Source organism: Humulus lupulus, chromosome 7, assembly GCF_963169125.1.
Source record: "Humulus lupulus chromosome 7, drHumLupu1.1, whole genome shotgun sequence".
In the NCBI taxonomy this organism is placed as follows: Eukaryota; Viridiplantae; Streptophyta; class Magnoliopsida; order Rosales; family Cannabaceae; genus Humulus; species Humulus lupulus.
The window spans coordinates 6,951,562-6,975,679 of NC_084799.1; the positions used below are offsets into that span (position 1 = coordinate 6,951,562).

Below are 24,118 nucleotides of genomic sequence, written 5' to 3' on the forward strand. Positions count from 1 at the left end.
AAATTTAATGACAAAAAAAAGTGTAACAACTGTACAAATCAGAAACTAAGATCAAGCAAAAGCTAAATTCGCATCATCAAAATCCCAACAGTAAAGTTAATTTCCAAATCATATTCACCATTATGATTCTTGGAGTGGAAGTGATCCAATTTTTACTAAATGGCCAATTTTTGGAATAAGCCATAATGTTGGCATACCAATAAATTTATTCCAAGAAATTTCCCAATCAAAAATAAAAACAAGGGAATAGAAATGAAGTTCTCTCACAATCATAAATAGTTTAGTTTTTTAATAGCTAATCCTAACAGTAGAGACGAATTTCACTTCAAATTATGTTCCACTTTTCCTCTAGCGACTGGCAAATCATTGTGGTACAACGTGCAGCGCTCAACGGATAATTAGAAACTACAAACAAACAAAAAAAAAAATTACAACAAATAACAAGTTAAAAAGAGCAATGTTCAAAGATAAAATAAAAAACAATACAAATAAGAAAATGTGCTCAAAAAGTAGAAAGACTTTTACCAGCTATAAAATCATCGACATAGTCCGACTCAATCTTTCCATGAGCCATTGCACCAACCTGATCCAAATGCATGCATAATATGAGTCAAATAACATTTATTAGAAAATTCACACTAGAAAAATTATAGCATTTTTGTACGTACCACAAAAACGATGTCTCTATCACTTTCAAAGTTATGGACGTAATCTTTCACTTTTCTGAGCTAAAAGAGAATCCTTTCATTCAAACATATATATTAAGTCAGTTAATATAAATGTTATAATATGTAAATATATGATACATAATTGCTAAGGGCACCAGTGGTGTCCACACTACAAAGAGTTGACGTATCGCTATTGGTGCAATTCAATATCAGGTCCCACATATTTGAATTTAATAAATATTATACGATATCGTTAACCAATTATGAGGTATCACCTCGTGGGTTGTTGGGCACCATAAAGTGTCAAATATCAACATTCATTAAAGAAAAGCAAGAGTTAAAAGCTCACCGATTTTATGAGAATTGATAGGTAAATACTGAGTTACAGGATTTTTGATTACACGCAAAAGTTTTGCACGAGTTTTTTCATTCTTTATACTTAGCCTTTGTAACAGTTGCGCTGCAAAGTTTAGATGAAAATAATAGTGAACAAACAAACATGCTAAAATAAGCCATGTTTTGAGATAACTATTGAGTGAGTACTTACACATGAGACCATAAAAACGTTTCGATGTTCTTGGCAAATGAGTTCGAGGTTTCACTTCAATTAAAACCCCTTTCTCAGTTCTTATGTACAATCCTTTTAACCTTCCAGCTTTGTTAAGTGGACTATCTAAGATGGCCAAAAGGGCCTGCACATTTTGACAATTATAATAATCTTAATTAATTAGTATAATCAAGTCAAATTTACACTTTTGGTTAATTAAAAAAAAATGAAAGAAGAAGAGAAACCTGATGGACAATATCGGGTCGGTAATCACTTTCGTTTTTGCCATTGTTCCTTAAAAAGTTTGAGTGATTGTTAGAGTTTAAAAGCTGAAAAGTCTGTTGTGAAAAGATAGAAAAACAAAAATATATTCAAGAGAATAAATAAGAAAAAGGTATATGCACACAATGAAATTAAAGAAGAATACCAAGTACAATATATAATGGGAAGTAGCTTTGTAGGTAAATATATATATATATACGAAAATGACTTGGGTACTATTTATAGTATTTTTGGTACATGGATTAACTCTATTATGATTGTCTATAATGTAGTTACAAGTAAATTCCCACAATTTTTCAAGAAATTTCAGATGTCGAGCAAAACAAATTGTTTGAATCTTAATTTTAATATTCTAAATTATTTCGAATTTCTTAAAGATGTGTAAGAGGTCCCGTTATGTAAAAAAATTAGAATTACAACTTATTTATGTATCAAAAATACTAAAAAATACATTTAGGTAGTGATTAAAAATAATCAATACTATAGTGGTACCTATATATACCCACATATAGTCTATCATTTAGTGACCACCATCTAATCACAACATATATTTTTTTAAATAAATGTCATAAGTACAACAAAAAATTGGTCGTGATTAAGAAATAGCATTTAGTCAAAACTTATTTTATGTAGAGATCAAATTTGTTGAGCTAACGAATTTTAGTGGTTAGCTGGTAATTTAGCAAATAAATAGGTATATAAATAATTAAACATGCCTAACATAATTTTTGGTCATTTATATATATATATATACATATAAGATGAATTAAATATAAAGTAGAGAGAGACCTTTCCAACTTTGCCAACTTCCAAAGAAGCTCTCTCAAGGACAAATATAACACCAGCTTGTGGTTTGGGCTTTGATTGTTGAGATTGTTGAGGTGGATTTGGAATTCCATATTCAATCTCAAATGAACCATCTTCTTCTTCTTGTTCTTTGTCATATCTCTCAGATTTCTTCATCTTATTACCCTTAATACCATAAGGTCGTACCATTGTAATCTGTTAATAAAAAGAAAATAATAAAATTAGAGGAATATATCTATAAATAACAGTTACACATAATAATGAAAAAACAAGTTGATGAGATTCTCACTACTGTAATCGCATAAAAAACTAACAAATTAACAGACCCACCATATAAAAGAAAAATTATATATCATCAAACTAAACAAAAAAAAAAATCTCACAAATAAAAAGCCAAATCAAGTAAAGAGTTGTTTACCTATTTCACTTTGCTCAAATCATCATAATAACTTAAAAAAAACTTTAGTCGCTCCTAGGGTGATCTTAAATATTTAAAATTAATTAATATTCGTAATCGTAACTAAGAATCAATATTGATGCAAACCTAAAACAAAAATTGACCTGTACAACAAATAATGAACTAAATTGGTATAATATATATGAAGGCCTTTTAATGGTTATTAAACATTAATGATTACTTTAATATTAACTAATGATTCATATTTATACTTGTTAATTAATATTTTTAAAAACAAATTTTGATTTTTTTTTAAATTTTTGGAAAGACTACCTGATTACATGATCACATATTTATGAAAAAAAAATCTTATTTAAGTATCATATATGAAAATTCAAAATTAATGTAAAAAAAATATATATATATATATTGCCATAATACCAAATTACTATATTGTCATAATTGTTAGTAACATTAAAAAGTCTTCCATATATATTCAGACAAATTTTAAATAAATGTGGCATTTAGCAAATTCAATCATGAACATAAAATACTAAAATTTATAGTAAAAATCAAACCATTCAGTAATAATATTTTATATTACAGAGAATATCACATATTTCATAATACAATATTAATTAATGCAAAGTAATAAGGCGAGAATATATTAATTGTTGGGTTCCGACCATGTCTCATTCATGCCTATAAAATATTCCAACCAACCCATATTTTCATTTTCTTTCGTTATCATTTTATTTAATTTATCTCTAATTATTATTTTTTTTATTATAAATTTTCATAATATTTTCTCTTTCTAAATATATTTATTAACATTTTTATTCAAGATTTTTATAACAAGAAAATTAAAATTAGTGGTTATTAGTCAAACTCTTTTTGTTTTTTTGAAAACAACCAAAATAATTTTCTATTCTCATTTTTGAAAATAAAATACAAAGAATAATATCAAAGAGAAGCTTAGCAACCATGGAGAGAAATCATCATTAGAGGTAGGGTGCTTATCCGATCCGATCTAACATTTTTATCCCTAATTAATCCAATCCAATTAAATGTTGGATGTAAGAAATTATCATCCAATCCAAACCGATTTAGTCTAAAAATCCAATCCAATTGTAATTGGATTTGTAATTAGATTGGATCGCTTATTTTATATTTAAACCTAAATTTTAATATTAAAGAAATTAACAAGTAAAAAAAAAACATACAAAAAACTATACACTATGTAGTAATAATACTAAATTAAGTCTTTACAATTGCTACATTAAATCCATTAATTTTTTATTACTAATTTCTCAAAGCTAATAACTAAAGTGCTATAATAACATAACATGAAAAAAGATAAAAAAATTAAATACATTTATAATTTTCATAATTGTATTTTCATAGTCTCATCCGATATTCGATCTAATCTAATTAATATTCAACTTTACAAATTCAATCTAATCAAATACAATTATAATTGAATATCTAATTTTTTATAATTGGATTGGTTTGGATTAATTCAAGGTAATCAAATTAGTTTGGATTGGTTTGGATCTTGAGCACTCTTAATTAGATGAACCAATTTACATTCCCATCCAGATTTATTTGGTGTTTTCAAGTGGGACACAATTGATTGATCTTATCTAAAGATTATTAGTGGTCCAAACATCAACGTTTCTTTACGAAGTAATAAATAATAGTCCATAATTTTGGGCACACAATTGAAGAGTACAAATAATTATGCAATTCAATGAACGATATTAAGATGAAAAGAAAAAGAAAGAGAACGATCATCACATATATATAGGGGTATTGAAGACAACCTTTGCGGAATCAATTGGAAATATATATGTAATGTTCATATTAATTAAATGAATGTAATGTTTGATATAAGAAAGATAATGATGAATCAAAAATAAAAACTCTACATCAACCCAACCAAGAACAAAGGACCCAAAATAACTCAGACGTTAGGATGAAATCCTTGAAATCTTAAATTTCTACAGAAACACAAAATCAAAGTGCAAAGAGAAGAACCCAATCTAATAAACTAACAAAGTAAATAAAGAGAACATACCACTGAAGAGGGATGAGAGGGATATATATATATGACAGAGCCTGCATGGGTAGTTGTAGAGCTTTAGAGAGGAGAGGGTGAAAGAGAAGTGACGAGGAAAGCAATAGAGATGGAGGAGAACAATGAGAGTTAGGGTTAGGGTTTGATTATTATTGTTATATATTTTTTAAATATATAAATTTCAACAAAAGTATATAAATATTAAATTATAATAAAACTTTTCTATTTATGAGTTTATTTGGTCTTTTTACCATGTCGTGCCTTTGGGCTTTTTACCATGTCGTGTCTTTGGGCTCATCTATTCGTGCTTTCGTGTCGTGTCTTCAGACTCCGGACTTGTTCATATTTGGACAATTTATTCCCAGAGAGAGACATATCCACGGTTGTTGTGAGCCTCTCGAGAGAGATTGTGGCCTACACAAGGTGTCGCCGAGGGAGAACGTGGATTTTGGAAAACAAATGTTAATTAGAGTTCTTTTTAATTAGGTTATGAGATTATAATTTTTTTAGATATTTATAGAGTCAATAATGCAAACATATTTTTTTTAAGGACAATAATGGAAACAATTTAGCTAATTTAATAATAATAAATTCAGTTAAATTGACCAAATATAATTATTAAATATCTTTTCCTTTTCATATTTTTAAGGAATGTTACTTTTCATTTTACCTAATACTACTAGACGACAACAGAAAAAAAAAATTAATGTATATAAAAATGTATAGTAGCCATAATAAATATATCAGACACTGATATCTTTCTTCAACACTTTATTCACTTTCCCAGCTCCATTCTTCTCTTCTACCAAAATAAACTTACGCAACATATTGTTCATATATATATACAGATAAGATAAAATTTAGAGAAACAAATGATAATTCACTCTCTACTTAGTTTAAATTTTAAATTTTAAATAATAAAGTCAAAATACATACGTAATTTTTTTATATTCAAATAGAAAGATATTATATGCTGAAAAAAAGAAGATTTTTCTAATTTTTTTAATTATATCTTTTATTTTGTAGCTTACGATTTTATCTAACTTATTATTATAACGGTGATTTTTTTTATTTGTAACAAATACAAATTTAAAAAGTGTGAAAAGAAATTTTAAACTCTCAAAATTTAGTGATATTTATTATTATTATTATTATTATTATTATCTCTATCTCTTAGCTAACTACACATAATCTCAAATACTTAAAAAAAATCAAAAAAATTTACTTTAAATTTAAATATTTGATCATGGTCCTATTCCTATTTGGATTATAAGTACCGAAAGTTAACTCTAAATATAAAAGTTGTCATCATATCTCACAAGTTTTCCAAAACAACGTACTCTTCTTCTTCTTTTTCTTTACACAAGTGTTGAAATTCAATTGATTTGGAAGAGAGTAAAAATGTCATCCAATAGTTCTATTGTTTCCAATAGTGTTCCTCAATCCATTGATTCTCAACAAACTACTCCCCTGATCCACAGGTTAATTCTACTCGTAATCTACAGGTTAGTAATTATATTATTATTATTATTATTCTTTTTCTTATTTTTTATTTTTTATTTGTGTTAATTGTTTATTGCTTTTTATTCTACACAGAATGCGGAAGAGGAAACCAATATCAGCAACAATGTTATTTTCCACAAGAATAAGATCTTTGTTGGAGGTCTTCCCCACCAAATTGAGGAAATAGAACTAAAATCATATTTTAGCACATATGGTAAAGTGATGCACACCAAAATTATGCGTGATGTATCAAGCGGAAGAGGCAGAGGTTTCAGATTCATTACCTTTCAAGAGGAAGAAGCTGTGGAAAATGTATTAAAAACCACATTTCATAAACTCAAGAACAAGCGTGTGGAGGTTAAAAGGGCCGCTGTGGAGCAAATACGTGTTACACAACCCAAAATCTATAGCAACAACAACTACTCCACATTCAACAGCGACAGCAGCAGCAACAACAACTACTACAACACATTCAACAACAACAACATCATGTACTGCTATGACTATAGGCATTCCATCTATAATCTACACCCAATTATGCCTATAGACCCCACTCCTTTCATGTACCCCAATAACTTATTCTCATATCCTCAGCCCCCGTACTACCTGATTTACCCAATCCACCTTCATACGTACATGATGAACATGGACAAAAAGTTTTTTTATCAAGGCCACAATTAGATTAATTTTTTTTATTTAATTAGGATTTTAGTAATCTATGCTAGTTGTGTATTTATATGTACTAAAATCCAAATAAGTTTACTATAATATTTAGGATAAAAGTGAGAGAAACCTTTCCAATTTTTTTGCCAACTTCTAAAGAAGGTTCTCTCAAGGATAAATATAACACCAGGTTGTGGTTTAAGCATTGATTGTTGAGATTGTTGAGGTGGAATTCTATCATCATCTTCTTATTCTTCTTCTTTGTCATAAGATTTCTTCATCTTATCATATCCTTGATAGCATAAGTTCGTACCATTGTAATTCTTCTCTGTTAATTTTTTTTATAAAAACTTAATACATTTCATATAACAATGCAAAATCTATAGTTTTCTCTGTTGAAGCAAAATCTATATGTTTTTGTTTGGCATCTTTTAATAGTTTCTTAGTCAACAATCCAATTATAAACTAAATAAATAAAATTGGTAACTACCTAAACATTATTATCATTCGATTTAAATTAAGATATTTACCTAATTAGAGAATAAATTAATTTCCTGATCTCATTACTCGAATCTAATGAAGAGAAAGCACCATAAAATATACATATATATATCATCAAACTAAAAAAACTGCAAATTACGTTCACCTTTTTTTACTTTGCAAAGAAAAAGCTCTTTAGTCTCTTCTAAACCCTAATGAATATTAGGTGGAAAAAAGACTAGTTCTTGAAATTAAGAACAATATGAGAAGAATATAATTACGAAGATAAATGACAACATAATTATTGTTTTCTTTTGTTTATTTTGATCAATGACAAAATGCATGGGCCATCAAGAATGCAATATGTTGGGTTTTATGTTCTTATAAGATCACATTTCTTATGTAATTCATTCATTATCAATAAAGTAGTAGAAATCATTTTGTTCAATCAAATTGAGCATTTTTTCTTTTGATTAAATCGGTACACTGTATTTTTACTGATTGGGTAATCTACGATAAGATCTTGATAACTCTACAAAATAGAGTTATTTTACCATATTTTATATGCTAATTGTTGCTTAGTTCTTGAGTTTTTAATTAACTTATTAAAGTTTTTATGTAATTTTTAATTTATTAGTCTTATTGTAGTTTTCTAGATTTCTATATGTTTTTATATCTATTTTATTATAATATGTTGTAGTTTAATTATTTGAAATTTGTTTTGTTAGATTATAAGTTAAAAAATGTGATTTTATTGAACTTAATTGCCAAAGTAAATTAAATTTTAATTAATATTTTCATGGAATTAATATGAGTTATTTTATAATTGAAAATTTTTGATTCTAATTTAATATTTACTTATTTGTAGGTTGTACTTTGCGATTTTTTATGCTTGAAAAAGAAGAGAAAATGAAATAAAAGTGATATTTTTGTAGAAAGTAACAAGAAAAATGGTTTTTTTTCCAAATGCTCACCAGGCCCACGTTCAGCCTTGCATCAGCTCCTCCAGCGTGAAAATTACACCTAGTACCCAATTTAAGTTAACATCTTTAATTTTTACCCACATTTTAAAACTCTTTGATTAATACCCAAACTATTAATGACTCTACCCATTATACAGTGGTCTAGTGGAACTGACAGTGTAATATTATTTAAAGAGAGAAGTAAATGACACGACAGAGGCAAAGATTGAGATTTTTACATTGGACTTCTAGTAGTGTTTTAAGGGTAATATGAGAAATGTGCTTAAAAAAGTGGGTAATATTCAACTAAATATTATTAGTAGCTATTTTTAGTTAACTAATCCTAAAATTGGGTATTTTTCAAGTTATCCCTCCTCCAGCTAAAGACTTCCCAGCCGTACTGTCCCCAAGCCTCTCCTTCACAAGCAGCTACACCCCCTGAAGACAATCCGCAGCTTCTACTCACCATGGGCCGCCTGCCCCAGCCCAAAGCCCATTCGGCCCAGCACTCCCCAGCCGACTGCCACAAGCACCAACCACCATCAGCCACCTCTTGAGCCCATCAATTTGCATTTTGTCCCCTATGACAAAAATACCAACTTTTTACTCTTTTGTCTACACATTTTCACCACAACATCATCATTACATCCTATATTTTACATCTACATACCATATTTATTTTATTTAATTAATCAAATCAATTTAATTAATTTAAATTGATTATTTTAATAACCTCACTTTGGCTATAAATATGGAGTTTCAAGACCATTTTAGGGTGCTTAATTTTTGGTTACTATATTCTTTTCTCCCATTTTCTCTATACCATTCTCTCTTCCATTTTGGGTTTTTCAAGAGCATTTTGCAAGTATGTATGTAATTTATTTTGTAATTTCTACTCTAGTTATGTGCTTCTAATCTTTTTCATAAGATTATTAAGATCATGATGAAGCAACTTGTAACTAGGTAATATTTATGTTGTATGTTGATTTCCCTTGTAATGCAACAAGTTTATGGATTATTCTTCTTCATATATGTCTTTCATCTTTAATATCTCATATTTTGGATTGTTAGATAATATGCACTTTGTTCTTCATTTTGCAAAAAACATAATATTCTTTGTATAAGATGTGTCACTAAATTGTACACATCCATGCTTAGAACAAAAATATTATGTTTTGCCTTATAAATAATGTTCATTGATTTATTTGTTATTTCATTAGATTGATTTACACTAAATGCTTTGAAATTATAATTTTGAAAAGTGAAGAAAAATTCTATCTTTTTAGAAGTAATTTGTGCTTAAAATTATAAATCTATTTGGAAAATGATAGTTTGAATTATTTTAACTATCACTAAAACTTGGGAATCAATATACTAATAAATATTATTAAACTTACATTTTGTGGATTCTAGTATCTTAATAATATTTTCTTTTAACACTTATTTTCAAATTATTATTGCTTTATTTTTCAATCTTTTATTTTATGTTCATAATATTAAAACTCATCAATCTTTGGAGCTAGGTTAGAATTTATTACTTTTGATTTAAAATAGTTTTCTCTTTTCGATTTTAGACAACTCCTTTGGGTTCGACATCCTTGCTTACACGATCACTATTCTATATGAACGATTTGTGCGCTTGCGATTTATAAATTTTTAAACATACTCGTTTTGGGTCCATCAGATCTACTTACACAACTAGTGTGATGTCATATCTAGGACATTGACCAAATAGATAAGATCGGATGTATTTTGTTACATTGGACTAGACTGATATTGATTATTGACTATAAGTAAGTATCGTTATTATCTAATCTAATCATATTACAACGTTGACCATGAGTCAATTCAATCTTAATTCTCAATGATTAATATTCTACTAATTGTATTATTCAAGTCTTTTGATTTGTTCGTTACCAGCTTACCCTACGGACTAACTCATACTTACATATTGAAGATTTTGTAGTATAATTGAGTGGGAGTGTTTATCGTAGATATGAAATCTATAACTTTTGTTTAAAAAGTGAAATGATGATTTCCTTATAACTTGGTTCAAGTGTTAAATGATAAAATACTCATTTCTGTAATTAAATTTACGGAAATATCATTTACAAGGAACTTAATGGGAGTGAAGGATAAAATACTAATGAGGGGTAAAATGGTAATTTTCACCCATCTCATTAGTAGATTATTTATAGAGGATTGAATGACGGTTATGATTATAACAATGGATAACATATTTACATTTGGTGTAAAACGTTCTATGAATTCAAGAATGCAATTCTGAGTCTATAGTGAAAGCCAAATCAAGCAAAAAGTTGTTTACCTATTTCACTTTGCTCAAATCATCATAATAACTTAAAAAAAACCCTATAGTCGCTCCTAGGATGATTTTAAATATTTAAAATTAATCAATATTCGTAATTGTAACTAAGAATCAATATTGGCTAGCTATCACTATCATGATATACCAAGAATAATCCGAAAAGTTGCTTTATTTTATGTTGTAGATTTTTTCTCTATATATAAGATCAATACTAATTTATTGGAAAGAAAAATCATTCGGACAATGTATTACCAGAGAGAGGCCGATCCATGGTTGCTGTGAGACTCCCGAGAGAGACTGTGGCCTGCGCAAGGTGCCACTGAGGAAGAACGTGGTGGATTTTCGAAAACAAATGTTAATTAGAGTTCTTTTTAGGTTATGAGATTATAAGTTTTTTAGATATTTATAGAGTCAATAATACAATAATGGAAACAATTTAGCTAATTTAATAATAATAATAATAATAATAATAAATTCAATTACATTGACCGAATATAATTATAAAATATCTTTTCCTTTTCATATTTTTAAGAAATGTTAGTTTTCATTTTACTTAATACTACCAGACGACAACGGAAAACAAAATTAATGTCTACAAAAATTTCTAGTAGTCATAAAAAATACATAACATTGATATATTTCTTCAACACTTTCCTCACTTTCCCACCTCCACCATTATTCTCTTCTACCAAAATAAACGTATGTATTGTTCATATACAGATAAGATAAATTTGATATATAATAAATAATCTATGCTTGTGTATATATATATGTACTAAAATCCAAATAAGTTTACAATAATTTAGGATAAAAGTGAGTGGAACCTTTCCAACTTTGCCAACTTCCAAAGAAGTTCTCTCAAGGATAAATATAACACCAGGTTGTGGTTTAAGCCTTGATTATTGATGTGAAATTGGAATTCACTACTACTAGAAATATAAGCTTACACCAAAAATTTCAGAACTAATTGGCTCTTTGAAACTTTTTTGTTTTTGTTTTTGCTTTGGAAATTAGAGAATGCATCCATAAATCGAATCCTTTAACATGTACTATTATTATTTGGCTCAGTATTGAGTTTTTATTATTAGCAAATTGAAGGTTTTTGCAGTTATTAACATCCTTATCTTACTTTGAAAGATTTTCCTCATAACTATAATATTAATTACATACGAACTTGCCTCAAAACAAGAACATATCACTAAACTCAGAACCAAAAACATGTCTTTCGTGTTCCATAACTCCTGCCGGATCTTCTCTTCCACACCTTTTGGGTTAGCTTTAATAACAACTCTCTTTTTCTTACCAAAAAAGTGTGAACTATTTGTGGTTTTCTTAGGTTCACGTTCTTTAAATCATCATGATCTTATTCTTCCATATAAATAATACTCACCACCCTAATCGATCAATCCATGCACGAACCCATAAGTAATACCAAAATCCAACCATGGTTTCAATTTCCCACTTTCTGTTATCTTTGTTGCCTTGTATTTCTCTCATTTTCTTCTCTGCTCATTTATTTTCTCTTTGTTCAGCTGCCCAGGCTTTACAAGAGCCCAGAGAACGTGTTTCATCAGAGTCTGTAGGAGCCATGTTAACACCAAAATCTTCTCCTCTGCAAATGTGGACAAGGATTCTATGGATTCTTTGAGAGTGGAAGCAAGGCCTTCTAGTATAGAGGGGCATTTTAAGATGATGAAGATGAAAATGATTCCAGTTCCCATGGAAGTTTCACTTTCAGAACCTATACATTTAGAGACAAGAATCCCATGGCTTCTTTGCCACAAGATAAAGCAGGAACTTTGAATAATACAAACCCAAATGTTGGTCAACCAAGCTCTATTTCTCGGAAGCTAAAGGTTTAGAAAATAAAAGATTAGGAAGGAACTTGAATAAGATGTATGCGTGAGTGTCACTAAAAAATCATATGGAGTTTGTGATGTAATCTATGCTACTTATCTTAACGATTATTATACGTGAATAAACTTGTTTTCTAGCGGTTATAAGTGTTATCTTTTGTAGCTTTAGATTTTGGAAATAGAGTATTAGCTCATGCATGCACTCTTGGATAATACTCTACTACAAAATATACTAACTGTTTCTTACCAAACTCAGAATGATAATGGTAAAATCAAGATATATGTTAGAATTTTCTTCTTATTCTCCAAAGCAAGGACTTGAATAATGCCATTGGCCGATGCTAAGTATAGTGACACGAAATATTTAAACAATAACATATGACAAAAAAAGTGTAACAACTGTACAAACCAGAAACTAAGATCAAGCAAAAGCTAAATTCGCATCATCAAAATCCCAACAGTAAAGTTAATTTCCAAATCATACTCATCTGCAGGTGACAGCATTACCATTATGATTCTTGGAGTGAAAGTGATCCAATTATTACTAAATGGCCAATTTTTGGGATGAGCCATAATGTTGGCATATATCAATAAATTTATTCCAAAAAATTTCCCAATCAAAAATAAAAATGAGGGCATAGAAATGAAATTCTCTCACAATCATAAATAGTTTAGTTTTTTAATAGCTAATCCTAACAGTAGAGACGAATTTCACTTCAAATTATGTTCCACTTTTCCTCTAGCGACTGGCAAATCATTGTGGTACAACGTGCAGCGCTCAACGGATAATTAGAAACTACAAACAAACAAAAAAATTACAACAAATAACAAGTTAAAAAGAGCAATGTTCAAAGATAAAAAAAAAAAATACAAATAAGAAAATGTGCTCAAAAAGAAGAAAGACTTTTACCAGCTACAAAATCATCGACATAGTCCGGCTCAATCTTTCCATGAGCCATTGCACCAACCTGATCCAAATGCATGCATAATATGAGTCAAATAACATTTATTAGAAAATTTACACTAGAAAAGTTATAATACATTTTGTACGTACCACAAAAACGATGTCTCTATCACTGTCAAAGTTATGGACATAATCTTTCATTTTTATCAACTTTTCCGAACTAAAAGAAAATCCTTTCATTCAAACATGTATATTAATTAGTTAATAAATGTTATAGAATGTAAATATATGATACCACCTACTTAAGAAAAGCAAGAGTTAAAAGCTCACCGATTTTATGAGAATTAATAGGTAAATATTGAGTTACAGGATTTTTGATTACACGCAGAAGTTTTGCATGAGTTTTTTCATTCTTTATACTTAGCCTTTGTAACAATTGCGCTGCAAAGTAATGGAAAATAATAGTGAACAAACAAACATACTAAAATAAGCTATGTTTTGTGATAACTTGAGTGAGTACTTACACATGAGCCCATAGAAACGTTTAGATGTTCTTGGCAAATGAGTTCGAGGTTTCACTTCAATTAAAACCCCTTTCTCAGTTCTTATATACAATCCTTTTAACCTTCCAGCCTTGTTAAGTGGACTATCTAAGATGGCCAAAAGGGCCTGCACATTTTGACAATTATAATAATGTTAATTAATTAGTATAATCAAGTCAAATTCACACTTTTGATTAATTAAAAAAATGAAAGAAGAAGAGAAACCTGATGGACAATATCGGGTCGGTAATCATTTTCGTTTTTGCCATTGTTCCTTAAAAAGTTTAAGTGATTGTCAGAGTTTAAAAGCTGATAAGTCTGTTATGAAAAGATAGAAAAACAAAAATATATTAAAAGAGAATAAATAAGAAAAAGGTATATGCACACAATGAAATTAAAGGAGAACACCAAGTACAATATATAGAGGGAAGGTAGCTTTGTAGGTAAATATATACAGGGGACTTCTGCAAGTATAAATATTGACACAAGTACGCGCACAACAAATTACTTAAATCTTGATTTTGACATCCTAAATTATCCTGAATTTCCAAAAAATTTGTAAGAAATCTCGTCATTTAAAAAAAATTAGAAGTACAACTTATTTATGTATCAAAAATATTAAAAAATACATATAGGTAGTGATTAAAATTAATGATTCACTATAGTGGTACCCTATATATACCCACATGTATCCCACCTTTTAGTCACAACATAATTTTTTTAACTAAATGTCACAAGTTATAGCAAAAATTTGCTTGTGATTAAGAAATAACATTTAGTCAAAACTTATTTTACGTAGAGATAAAATTTGTTGGGCTAAGGAATTTTAGTGGTTAGTCATAATTTAGCAAATAAATAGGTATATAAATAAACATGCCTAACATATTATTTGGTCATATATATATAGATAAGATACCTTTCCAACTTTGCCAACTTCCAAAGAAGCTCTCTCAATGACAAAAATAACACCTGCTTGTGGTTTGGGCTTTGATTGTTGAGATTGTGGAGGTGGGATTGGAATTCCATATTCAATCTCAAATGAACCATCGTCTTCTTCTTCCTTGTCGTATCTCTCAGATTTCTTCATCTTATAACCCTTAATAGCACAAGGTTGTACCATTATAATGCTTCTGTTAAAAAGAAAATTAGAAAAATAAATCTATAAATAACAATTACACATAACAATACAAACCAGTTGATAGTTTCTTAGTGAACAAGTCAAATATCAAATAAATAAATCAAATAAGTAAATATTTATTTGATGAGATGGTCACGGTAATCGCATAACAAATTATCAGACCCACCATTAAAAGAAAAATTATATATCATCAAACTAAACAAAAAATTCTCACAAATCAAGCAAATAATTATTTACCTATTTCACTTTGCTCAAATCATCATAATAACTTAAAAAAAACTCTAGTGGCTCCTAAAATGATTTTAAATATTTAAAATTAATATTCACAATCGTAACTAAGAATCAATATTGGCCAGCACTATCGTGATATATCAAGAATCCCAAAAGTTTCTTTATAAAGTTTCTTTATTTTATGTCGTAGATTTTTTCTCCCTATAAATATTTACTACAACAAAATTGGACTGCAGAGATCAATGACAACTGAGTCAATCAATGACGTCAGAGAAGAAAGTTGAGAAGACACAATCTCTCAAGGCCTTCACTGCGAATAGCCTCAGCACATATAGATCATAATTTTACAGTTCAAAATATACATTGCAAAAATGGATTGAATGTACCTAGTCGCCGTTTATGGAGCTGTCTGCGGGAGGGACAGAGGAGAGGACGCCTGAAGCTTTTGGGGTCCAAGAAAATGGCAGTCGGAGCAGCTCTGATTTGCGTGAGGGAGAAGAATGGGTCGGGACGTCGGAGCTAGTTCGGGCGAGAGAGAGAGATAGAGCCGACCGAGAGACGCGAGAGAGAGAGAGTGTGTGTCATCGGCGTGTGAATGAAACGAGAGAATATGATGGGAATGGATATTTTAAGTTTAGGAAAAAATAGGGATTGTAGTTTGGGCTTCGGCCCACCACTTGGTAATTAAATACCAAATAGCGACAGCTTATGATAGTCACTAATTGGCTATTAAATTAAATGCCTTCTCTCTCTGGTCCCTTAGATTTATTCCATTTTCTCAGACGAGCTCAAATGTCTGCAATGGCGGCTTGCACTGTGAATGTGCTCAGGTGACTGGCTCCAGCGACTCTGCTTCATCGACGTGCTGCGTGGTGCTCAGGTGAGTTGCTCCGACTTGTTCATAACTTATTGTCCTTATGGCTTTTGTGTGATTTTGATGTTGATTTATCGATTGATCATGGGGGAAATTAGGGAAAATCATCGATTGATTGATGATTTGATATCGATTGAATAAAATGTTTTTTTTTAAGATTTTATTCAAGATGCTTTTGTCTTCATGCTATAGATATATGAAGTTATATAAATGCTACATAACATAATATATGAAGAATGAAGTTATATATACATATATATATCTATATATATATATAGCTCCTTTTTATAAATCGGTAGGTATTGAAATGTCCTGTTTAGTTAGACAAGTGTTTTGATATTATGATTCTTCATTTTGCAAACAAGATGTTGCTATAATTGAAGTAAAGTTTCCTGATGGTCTATCTATCTATGTAAAGGCATAGCACAAGCGAACTGCTGCAATAGCTTATGCTTTATGTATTTTTTATCATAATGTTAAGCATGAAATATCGTAGCTGGTATTTTTCGAGATTTGTTCTAGTTGTCTCCATAATTTTGTGTGCCTTCGTGTTAATGGATAGCTTTGGAAGAAGGCTATGCTCATCTATTTGAAGAGAAGTGCATATGAGAAGTATATAGAAAAATTACTGTGATGAATTCTCAAATAAACAATTCTAACTATTACCTGATAGCTTAATTCTATATTTCTTGTTCCGGGCAGAGTGTGTTTTCTGAGGCTGCAATGATGGCAAAGAAGCACAGAGCAAAGCTACCTCCTTATATAAGTTTCAGGTATGACTCTTCAATTTGTATTGTGTAGTTATTGTTGCAGCTGACAATTGTTGGTTTAGGAAATGAATGCCATTTAGTAAAAGTTTAGCAACAACTTAATAACCAAAACAAATTGCAGGTTCACTTCTCAGTTCAAAGATAATATAAGATTCATCGTGTTCGAACATGCAAGGGAACTTCCTTTACTTCAAATGACAAGTAAGATATTCCTTAACTTCCTTTATTATTTCCTTCATAATAGATGGTTTCAGGATGTATGAGAATTTTCACCATCAGGAAGTGATAATACATGTAGAATTAGCACACCAACTCTTAAACCAATGAGCTTTTATGAATTTGAAAAGATGTCAGCTCACTCTAACAAAATTATTCTATAATACAGTTATGGACACAAGACTTTCCCAATTGATTGACATAATAGAAAAAAGAACAAAAAAAATCCATACAATAAATGGTCGGTCTAATATAGTGGGGAATATTCTGGAATCCAAATACTAATCATTTAGAGAACTTTGGTTCATTTATAAGTTTGAGCTGGTAGTGAAATGCAACTTTTGGAGTAAAATCCGTTATAAGGTAGAATCTTAACACTTTCTTTGAATTTTTTTCAGTTGAAAGTAAAGAGGTCGGAAGTATCTAGAGCAAATTCTTGTGTAAGCCAATTTTGGATCGTTATATTGGAGAAGATCCATTTGATAAACAAGCCAAAGAAGATGTTAAGCTCAATGTAGCCTCACTTCTTCAAAAATAGGGAAATCTGTAGATTACAGAGTAAGGCTTCAATTTTTTTATTTTTTATTTTTGCAAGTCTTAGTTATTACTGTAACCCCGCTTAAAGTTTATTGGCCATTGAATTTATGCTCTTGTTTACTTGGCCTTTTTTAATAACGAGCAAATTGTGGGAAAGAATCCATTTGTAGTGTAATCTGTGTACTTCTTTTTTGACTTTTGTTGCCAAACTAGCTTATGGATCTCATAAACAAAATGAACGAATGGGGTTCACCTTCAGAAAGAAATCTCTTCTTAATCCAGTGTAACAAGCAAGTAATAATACAAGTAATTGGCAATTAAAAAAACAGTCCAGTTCAATTTTGCTACAGCCAAAGCTCAAGCATTTACATCTATATTGGTGATCACTATACTTTCAGCAACTCCTGAAAATGTCGGCAAATCCAATAGCAAATACTGCTTAAAAAATGGTATGATGACTAACCTTTCCCGCAAAACTAAAATGCCAAAGGAATGTAGATATTGAAAAGCTTCCTCTCATAGGACAACAATAATTGTAAGACTTGTATCTTCTCTTTCTGTTTGAAAATGGTCTCAATCTTCTTCAAATACTCCTCATCTATCAATTTCTACACAAAAAATCAATAGAGAAAAATTAGTATTTAAGTTAAAAACGTAGAGGAAATGAAATAAATTTCAAAAAGAAAGAAACCCTCTTTTCTTTGCTACCAAACTATGGATACCCCTATAGATAAAATTCTTAAGATACTGTGTAACTAACTTCACAACAAATTAAAATATTTGACTTTTTTTTAATCAACTTCATTCAACAAAGAAGGGATTACACGGGTCTAGGCAACTCTGCATAAACAAATGCAGATGCACAGAGAGAAACTTCCTATAACCACACACAATTTAGGCAATTCCTTAAGCCAAATTTAGCAAGAGTGTGAGCCACTCTATTAGCACTATGTGGGGATTGGGGAATGAAAAATCTTACAGCAGTAATCAATATATTCCAGTATGTAAAAATTATTAATAACCATTTCCTAATCAAGAACCCCCAACAACTATTTTGCATATCAGAAATAACAGAGATGCAATCTGAAGTTACAAAAATATAAAAAAAAAAACATTAACTTTATGAAAGTGAAATTTTTTTTGTAGACTTACTTTTCCTTCCTCAGCCTGTTTTGCTACAACTTTTGACAATTCCTAAATTCACAAATCAGCAATGCCATATTAAAAAAAAAAAAGCAACAACAACAAAAATACTACAACTGAGTTTGTTTAGAAGAATCTTTTGAGTGCTTTATTGATTCTCAACGAAAGTTAAGAGATATTTAAACAAAAAGGAAATAGCTTCCTTCTATCTGATCTTATAACATCGCCATCATTGTTTGGTGTCATACCAAGATCGGAACTGACTATTGCTTTCTCTATAGCCTTCAAGCTGAAATATAGATGATTACATGAAATGTAAAGATAAAACAGAATAACATATCTTATATATGAAAAGTTTTCTAGCTTTGAGGTGACAATGGGAAAGGCAATTAAGAATATATTGCCAAAAATCGAATTAGAATGATTTGCTGATATTGTAAAATTCCAAGCTCTTTTCAAACCCAATAATATATGGAATATCTGGATTTGTCATATGGCTGGACCATGAGGGAACTTGTATTAGGAGTACTGATTTGAGCAATGCTCTTCAAAGTAACTGGAGTTCCATAGTACTCTACCTAGAAAAGCAGCCAGTAAAAGATGTTCTTTGTATAACTATCAACAACACAGTTCATGTCAAATAACAGACTTTTGGGTAATATTGAACTGTCTATCTATCACTTCCAAATAATCAAAGTTATTCTCTAAACAATTAACTTAAAAAAGAAGATGAATTAAAAATCTGGACTACCATAAAATAAATATCCATTAGATTATAATCAAAGAGAGAAAGAAAAACCTGGCTTAGAGAGCGCAATGGAAGAAAATACTCGTATCTCCTCTTCCGTTCAAGATTTCTTCGATCAGTTAAGCAACGTACAAAATCCCTCTATCATACCCATCCCATTTCTTTATCAATTTAAGAAATTATCTGTTAACAATAGGCACACCGTAGCAACTATGTGCCCGTGAAATTTGGGTCATCGATTACAATACCAACGCTAAATAAAACGTCTGCACCGTTGCGGTTGATCCGTACGACCGCACCGAATAAACAAATTTGAAAATTGGCGCCATTATAAATACTACATTTCTTTTTCCTTCTCATGTTTTCCATCAGACCTTTCCCGGTTGAGTGGTTTTCTCTCTCCCTTTTCATCACGTTTCATCAGGTTTTCTGTTTCTCTCTAATTTCTTACTCGTTTTTGAATTTTTATTTTCAGAAATGGAGGATTTTCTCTTTGGAGAATTGATCCTTAACACCGACTGCTTCTTTCTGCCGAGAACCCTTGGAACTGCCATACGACGACTCCCTCTTCCGCAGAGAGAGGCTATTTCTGTCATTGACAGAGCTTTTGCCGGTGGTGGCGGTGGTGACGATGTACCTGCTAGGCTGATTCCAGTGATCCTCAGAGATGGTAGAGTCGTCTTCGAAGGAGAAGCTTGGACTTCTTACGTCACTGATCGCGGCATCGTGATTGGAGATGTTCTTCTCATCAAGGCTCGTGACCTCCAGACTATAAGAATCGCAGTGCTCCGATTGGGCGACAACCTCCAGATTGTGATTCCTCCCCTGCCACAGCCACACCAGCAACAGCAACAGCCTCACCAACAACAGCATGAGCATGTTCACCAACCTTTCATTTGTGTGAAAAAGCTAACCAAATATGACGTTGAAAGTCAATTGAAGCTGCCCGAGCAAATTGTACAGATGCTTCCATTGGCGTTTCCAAATCAGCATGATAACTTTGAGATTGAACTGGGCGATCATAGTCCTGGCTTACAATTTCTACTCAGCACGCAATTGGCTTTCAGACGTGATGGAGTCTATCTCAAAGGCAGAACTGGAAATGGTTCAACGGAGATCGTGGCCTCCAAGTCGGAGACATAATGCTCTTCTCAGTGGATCTTCCAGTAGTCATAACAACACTCTATAGAGCTGATGAAGAGGCAGATTTTGTGATTCCTGCTGATCACGTTGACATGTACTGATCTCATGCTCTGTTCTATTCTCCTCTCTGCTCCGTTCTGCTACGATCGTCTTCTCCTTCAAATTTTTTAAAATTGTTAGTGTTTTCCATGTGTTTTTTTGGGCTGGTCTATCCTGAGGGCGTTTTGGACCTGATCTTTGTTTTGGGCTCTTTGTTTTGGGCCTCTCTTCTTACATACATATTTGTTTCTTTAGCAAAGACAAATTAGTCTATTACTTTTGTATAATAAGAGGCTAATTGAAGTTTGAACAATCATTAGTGCACATCCTGTCATGTTTTTCTGCCCCTTTATTTTTCTGCAAATGGTAAAACTGGATAATCCAAACCAAAGGACCATAATGAGTTGCTTAATTCTCAAAATATTCGTTCAGCTTTAATCATCCATATTATTTAATTTTTCCTTTTTCACTTTGTATTTTGTAAAAAAAAAAAAGCAAAAAATTCCTTCATTTGAACCTAATCAGTTAAATCATTTAAAATTTATTTCTTGAATTATATTGAGGTGAATACAAATAAAAATATATATCATGTTTATTCTTTCTACTTTTTGTCTTTCACACATATTAGATTTTCTTATCATTTAGAAAATCCAAATTAAGAAACTTATATGAAAAATGTAAATTAGAAACACATTGACTTTTAAACAAAATTCTAAATCCGTGGTGGTTATAAATTTGTAACTAAGTGATAAATAATCCGTGCCATATGTACTCGTATCGTATGAGTAGTTTTAGATCCAAATGTATCCATTATTAAATTTGAAGCATGACCTAATTGGTTCTACTTTTCTTATACGTTAGAAACAGTTATGTTGAGTTTCTTTTCTTGGTTGGTTTATAAGCTTGTTTTCTTACCAGAATTATTATACGTTTTTATAACAAATATTATAATAAGTTTATAAAGTTATGTTATTTTTGAAAAACGGGCTTTAAATTAAAAGAAAGCCCAGTCTTTTGATAGATAGAATAACAGTAGGCCCAATCACTAATTGCCTATTTCTCTAAATTAAATTCCTTCTCTCTCTGGTCCCTTAGATTTATTCCATTTTCTCAGACGAGCTCAAATGTCTGCAATGGCGGCTTGCACTGTGAATGTGCTCAGGTGACTGGCTCCAGCGACTCTGCTTCATCGACGTGCTGCGTGGTGCTCAGGTGAGTTGCTCCGACTTGTTCATAACTTATTGTCCTTATGGCTTTTGTGTGATTTTGATGTTGATTTATCGATTGATCATGGGGGAAATTAGGGGAAATCATCGATTGATTGATGATTTGATATCGATTGAATAAAATGTTTTTTTTTAAGATTTTATTCAAGATGCTTTTGTCTTCATGCTATAGATATATGAAGTTATATAAATGCTACATAACATAATATATGAAGAATGAAGTTATATATACATATATATATATAGCTCCTTTTTATAAATCGGTAGGTATTGAAATGTCCTGTTTAGTTAGACAAGTGTTTTGATATCATGATTCTTCATTTTGCAAACAAGATCTTGCTATAATTGAAGTAAAGTTTCCTGATGGTCTATCTATCTATGTCCATATAATGACTCAGTGATGGTTTTGTAAAGGCATAGCACAAGCGAACTGCTGCAATAGCTTATGCTTTATGATTTTTTATCATAATGTTAAGATGAAATATTGTAGCTGGTACTTTTCGAGATTTGTTCTAATTGTCTCCATAATTGTGTGTGCCTTCTTGTTAATGGATAGCCTTGTAAGAAGGCTATGCTCATCTATTTGAAGAGAAGTGCATATGAGAAGTATATAGAAAATTACTACCTCCTTATATAAGTTTCAGGTATGACTCTTCAATTTGTATTGTGTTGTTATTGAACATATTTCCTTTAGTCTTTTTGACAGTTAATTTCTTACCAAAGTCGCCGTTTCCTTGCTGCTTCATGACCATTTTTTTCCAATTTAACAATTGTTGTTTTCAATACCATTATATAATTGGGTATTCATGTAAGTTAGGATCTAGGATCTGTTGCATATTTGGCTTTGGATGATTAGTGTCCTGTCTTAAACTGAGACTTCTATCATTGTCGTTTCTGTTCACTTTTTTTTTGTCTTTACTTAGTCAAGAAAGACTGTAAGACTTGTTCAATATTTTGAAGTCACATAAAGTTCACAAATTACGTATGTAGCTTTCTTGTTATTGCTGATTATTGAATTTTGATTATTTGTCTATTTGTTGTATTCCTTTTTCTTTTAATATTGAATTCTCATTATGTCTCATAATTGACTGGACTTTTGACATCGGTTTTCTTAAATTTTTTGAACAAATTGGTAAGTAGTAGGTTGTCCATTTATAAAGCTGCTATGATTATTTCCAGAAACATATTGTTGGGGTTAGAGCAAATGATACCAAGCTTTGTTTTGTGATTACTTTGTCTAGTCAAAATGAGCTTAAACTTTCAATATACATATATATAGGTCTATGTTAAATTTAATATTGAGTATTGAATTTCAAGTACCCCTAGTGACCTTTGTGCCTTGACTAAAATGCATGAGCATAACCGTATATTTATAAATAAATAAATAAAAAATTGTCATTTTCTTGAACGACATCAGCGTTATCATGGTCTCTTCTCTGTAACAACCTCAGCTAGCCTTGCAAAGATAGGCCTTACTGTCTTTTTAATAGGAGGCATTCGTATCTGTTTTTGAATTCTGAAGTGGTTTAAATGAGTAGATAGACCTTAGACAAAATTTACTAACTTTTTGCCATTTCTGTAGATAGACCTTAGACAAAATGAGTAGATAGACCTTAGACAAAACTTTGACGCATTCCGTATTTCCTTGTATATTTTGCATCTAATATGGCTATGTTCTTATGCTGAGCACTAAGAGGAAGTCGGTGTAACTTATGCTAACCATTTACTAGCTCTGTTCTTTAATAGCTATGTCACTAATCATTTACTAGCCCTGACACTTTTTTTAGTTGTTACACTTGGGGTTCGAACCCCAACACAACACACACACCCCATTGCAAACAATAATCGTGAAAAACTTAGAAACAAACATACGAGGATAAGGTTTAGTTCACTTAAACTATGTTGTTCAAACTTGCAGAAAGTCTTGATCCCAGTTTTGCAAGAGACAGGTAGGTTACACAAGGCAATCTCATCTGATGTTGGATGATTTCATTAAGGTACTTTCCAATTTACTGTATAATCTTAATCTGTCATTGGTG

General features: G+C 30.6%; 2 protein-coding genes, 1 long non-coding RNA gene and 1 pseudogene across 4 annotated transcripts in view; 1 reads left to right on the forward strand and 3 right to left on the reverse strand.

The window, feature by feature from the left end:
* LOC133790527 (ribosomal RNA small subunit methyltransferase NEP1-like) overlaps positions 1-15,908 on the reverse strand; it is an 82,064-nt gene extending 66,156 nt beyond the window's left edge. Inside the window, exon 1 of one of the 2 annotated variants that reach the window (XM_062228191.1) lies at positions 15,770-15,908. The gene's annotated coding sequence lies outside the window, so the exon portion shown is untranslated. The remainder of the gene's footprint in view (positions 1-15,769) is intronic. The other variant, XM_062228190.1, reaches the window with a different exon arrangement.
* Positions 47-2,493, reverse strand: LOC133789392 (uncharacterized; annotated as a pseudogene).
* On the reverse strand, positions 13,011-15,906 carry LOC133790526 (uncharacterized). The gene is made up of 8 exons (XM_062228189.1): positions 15,770-15,906; positions 14,931-15,144; positions 14,240-14,332; positions 13,997-14,141; positions 13,803-13,913; positions 13,623-13,705; positions 13,479-13,536; positions 13,011-13,364 (listed from the first exon to the last, which is right to left on the reverse strand). Exons 2-8 carry the CDS (start codon positions 15,132-15,134, stop codon positions 13,285-13,287), a joined length of 774 nt encoding a protein of 257 aa, XP_062084173.1. The 5' UTR covers positions 15,135-15,144; positions 15,770-15,906; the 3' UTR covers positions 13,011-13,284.
* A 6,016-nt stretch (positions 15,909-21,924) lies between the features above and the next one.
* Positions 21,925-24,079, forward strand: LOC133789393 (uncharacterized). The gene is made up of 2 exons (XR_009873549.1): positions 21,925-22,065; positions 23,998-24,079. It is a non-coding gene; the product is annotated as an uncharacterized LOC133789393 (long non-coding RNA).
* Positions 24,080-24,118: the final 39 nt, after the last annotated feature.